Raw genomic sequence first — 3480 nt, forward strand, 5'->3', positions numbered from 1 at the left:
TTTTTTTTTTTTTTTTTTTTTCCCTTTTTCTTTAAGCACACAACGTTATGCAAACATAAACGACGGGTTACAAATGGGGTATGGTTGGGAGTACAAGGAGAAAAAAAAAAAAAAATTAAACACAGATAAACAAAACGATCAAAAGGTTAACTTAATTCTCTTATAATAATGCAAAAAAAAAAAAAAATAATAATAATAATAAAAATAAGGGGGAAAAGGAAAGCATTAAAACGAAAGTACGAATTCGCTTTTTTTTTTTTTTTTTTCTTCTTTTTTTTTTTTTCAACAAATCTACGTTTCAAATATGTTCATATAGAGATATATACATGAACAATATTATTTTTATATGCGTGGGAATGCAAATTGGAACATGAAGAAAAAAAAATTTGGGTGTGTGTAGTGGGGGGAGGGGGTACAGCTCCGTCCAACTGTCAACTGGTTCTCGGTTAACCGGTCAGCAGTCGGCTGCTCTGTGTCACCTGGTCAGCGGTCAACTGCCTACGTTTCGAATGGTTGTTAAAATTAATTCGCACATATGGGAAAAAAAACGAACTCGCCCACGTAATGTAAATTCACGAATACACGCAAGCTTTACACCTTCACGGGAAGGAAAAAAAGAATAAAGGGGGTGCGAACTTCGTTTAACATATGAGTAGGCAAAGAGCATATGTACGCACATACGCACGTGTTCATACGCATGTATATATATACATACGTATGTACTTGGACGTTCACATATCTTAGGGTACGCCCGTATTTCGCTCACGCTGGCCGAAAATGCCACGGAGGTTATCACGCTCCTGAATTTACATAAGCGTTGCTTCTACCGTATACGCACAGAAGAATATGCTGTTGAACATTTGCATACACGCATAAATACAGGGCACGTAAGCTCTCTCAACCGCTCAATCACTCAATCCCTCAATCCCTCAATCGTCCGTTCGCTCGTAACGTACGTATAAAATTAAATACATTTGCATAGGGGGGGTGTAATGAAAAATTCTTGTGAGGATTTGCAAAAAAAAAAAAAAAAAAATTTCAGCTTAAAAACAAAAAATGAAAAAAAATATAAAAAATGAAGGAAAAAAAAAAAAAAAATCCTTTCATGAGAATTTTGTTTAAAAGCAAAGAATAACACAATTTTGGTGTTTACCGTCCCGAGCTGGGCAAAGTGCGTACCCGCCGCTCCACGTACATGTACACGCGTATGTACATTTTGTCAGCCTAGTGAGGAGAGGGTTGCCACGACGCATGGGCGCGCACCCGGTGGGGTGGGGGCACATTTTTCCTCTGAACGGCTTTTCCATAACGCTGTGCACTTGGCGCCTTGACGATTTGCGTTATTTTACCACCTTGTCGGAAAAAAATTCCCTCAATGGGTACAATTATAGCCCCGAGGGGCAAAGGCCGTAAACGGGGGTATATAAAGGTGACCAGTGTACGCGTACACCGCCATTTCGCAGTGCATACCGCATACCCCATCGCTCATACAATGGTGTGAAATGTATTCCGCATGTAAAGTAACCCCATGTGCACGCGTAAAAAAACCTTAAGTGGGGGGGCGGGGCGAAAGGGGGAAAAAACCCATATTTTTACGCACGCAAAAAATTTCCTATGCTTTTCCTTACGGTATGTTAATACTCTATAGCCCTATTGTGAGCAACACGATCAAAATGCAGTAAAAAAAAAAAAAAAAAAAGGTTTGTGCTGAGGAGCGACGGGGGTTAGCCCAATAGGCACATTTTTTTTTTTTTTTTTTTTTTTTTACATGGTGTAAGGATAAATCTCCAGAAGGATGATGTTGAGTTGGGTCTTTAAAAAGGGCAGGGCTGAAAGGGCCAAGTAATACCTACCCACGCGTATGCATGTAGGAATCTGCATCCCTTTGTGTGGCCACTTGTGTGCCGCTCAGTACCCCCATTTGTGCAAATCCCGTCCAGTAAGTGGGCAACTATCCACTGTTGTCGCGCCACGCCAACGCAAAAATGCTCTTAAAGGCGAACAAAACGCTGCACGACTTCCCGTTCCACCCCTACTGGTTCGGACGAAAGCCCAGCATGAAAAATGTCATTGACAGCAACTTCACCTTCAGCTGCCTCGAGGAGTTCTACCTCTTCCGATTCGCAAACATTACCACCTTTAATTTACTAAACCTAAACCACTCCAGCGATAATTACACGAATGTGTGGTTTGACAACCTGGACAACCTAATTAAGTGTTTTCAAATTAAATTCTCTTCAAACAAGTCCAAGGTTCATTTGTACGAAAAGTACCTCCACGCCAAGTACCCACTCAATGATACCTTTGATTATAAGAACCCTCGCCGCTTTTACTGACCCGTGCAGGTATGAGCTGACCCGTACAGGTATGAGCTGACACGTGCAGGTATGAGCTGACACGTGCAGGTATGAGCTGACCCGTGCAGGTGTGGGCAGACACGTGTAGGTAGGGGCATGCACGCACACACACAATGGAAGAGGACACCAGGAAGAAGCAGGCCAAGGCGAGCCTACAAATAAGGCTAGCGCCGATGCAAGAACTCAAGGCACTTGCGATGGAGGAATACAAGGAATACCTCAAGTTGGTGAAAAATGCAGAATGCCAACAAAAAAAGTTGCACACAAATTGGGACAAATTTCACCTTTTTTATGAACAAAATGGATTGGACACATTTGGGCATAACGCACACAGGAATAAAAAAAAAAAAAAAAAGAAACAGGGGAGGACAAACAAAAAAAACGAACAGGATAAAAAAAAAACTCAACCCAACCATTCCTCACAATCTACTCACTGCGCAAATTACGAGAATTACCAATCCATAGAAGACGATTTAAAAATAATTAAACAGAAAGAAAGGAAAAGCAGCTGCTACTATTTCAAAGCATATAACAACAATGACAATAATAAAAATTTCATCCTACACATTTTAAAAGATATTCCTCTCGCGGTGGAAATGTACATAAATATTAAAATCGAAACAATTAATAAAATAAAAAATAATGTACTCACAGATATTGACCGTTTTTGCAAAAACAGAATGGAAAAAATTCTCCTTCTCATCCTCCTGTGTGAAGTCAAATTAAACAATCTTTGCATTCGCCAAAAGGATATTAGCCATGCAGAAAATAATGTGGACATTCCCTTAACAGGAAATATAATTCGTCTTTGTCATAGCATTATAGAAGAGGTCACCAAAAAGTTAATTCCTTTTTTTTTTTCCTTCAACATATTTTGCCCTCCCGATTATTTTAATTACCGCTTTGAACACTTCCATGCAATTGTAGAAGGTATCATGCCCATTGCCTGAGTTCGTTTGGCACTATCCTTCTGCGACGCGTTTGTAAGGGGGCATGATGACTCGCGTGTAAACCCACACTTGTGTGATGGATTCACGCCCGTGTGTGTGTGTGCGTGCGTGTGCCAAGGGGCCCACATATATATATTTTTTTTTTTCCCCTTCCCTGGGATCATTGACCGTAT

At 40.5% G+C, this 3480-nt stretch overlaps 2 protein-coding genes across 2 annotated transcripts; both read left to right on the forward strand.

Moving 5' to 3' along the window:
- Window positions 1-1985: 1985 nt before the first annotated feature.
- On the forward strand, window positions 1986-2336 carry AK88_04322 (uncharacterized protein; the record flags this gene model as incomplete). The annotated part of the gene is made up of 1 exon (XM_012481932.1): window positions 1986-2336. One exon carries the CDS (start codon window positions 1986-1988, stop codon window positions 2334-2336), a length of 351 nt encoding a protein of 116 aa, XP_012337355.1.
- A 134-nt stretch (window positions 2337-2470) lies between these two features.
- AK88_04323 (uncharacterized protein) lies at window positions 2471-3307 on the forward strand (the record flags this gene model as incomplete). Its single annotated transcript, XM_012481933.1, has 1 exon — window positions 2471-3307. The coding sequence occupies one exon, from the start codon at window positions 2471-2473 to the stop codon at window positions 3305-3307; it is 837 nt and encodes a 278-aa protein (XP_012337356.1).
- Window positions 3308-3480: the final 173 nt, after the last annotated feature.

This window comes from Plasmodium fragile, assembly GCF_000956335.1.
Source record: "Plasmodium fragile strain nilgiri unplaced genomic scaffold supercont1.59, whole genome shotgun sequence".
Classification (NCBI taxonomy): domain Eukaryota; phylum Apicomplexa; class Aconoidasida; order Haemosporida; family Plasmodiidae; genus Plasmodium; species Plasmodium fragile.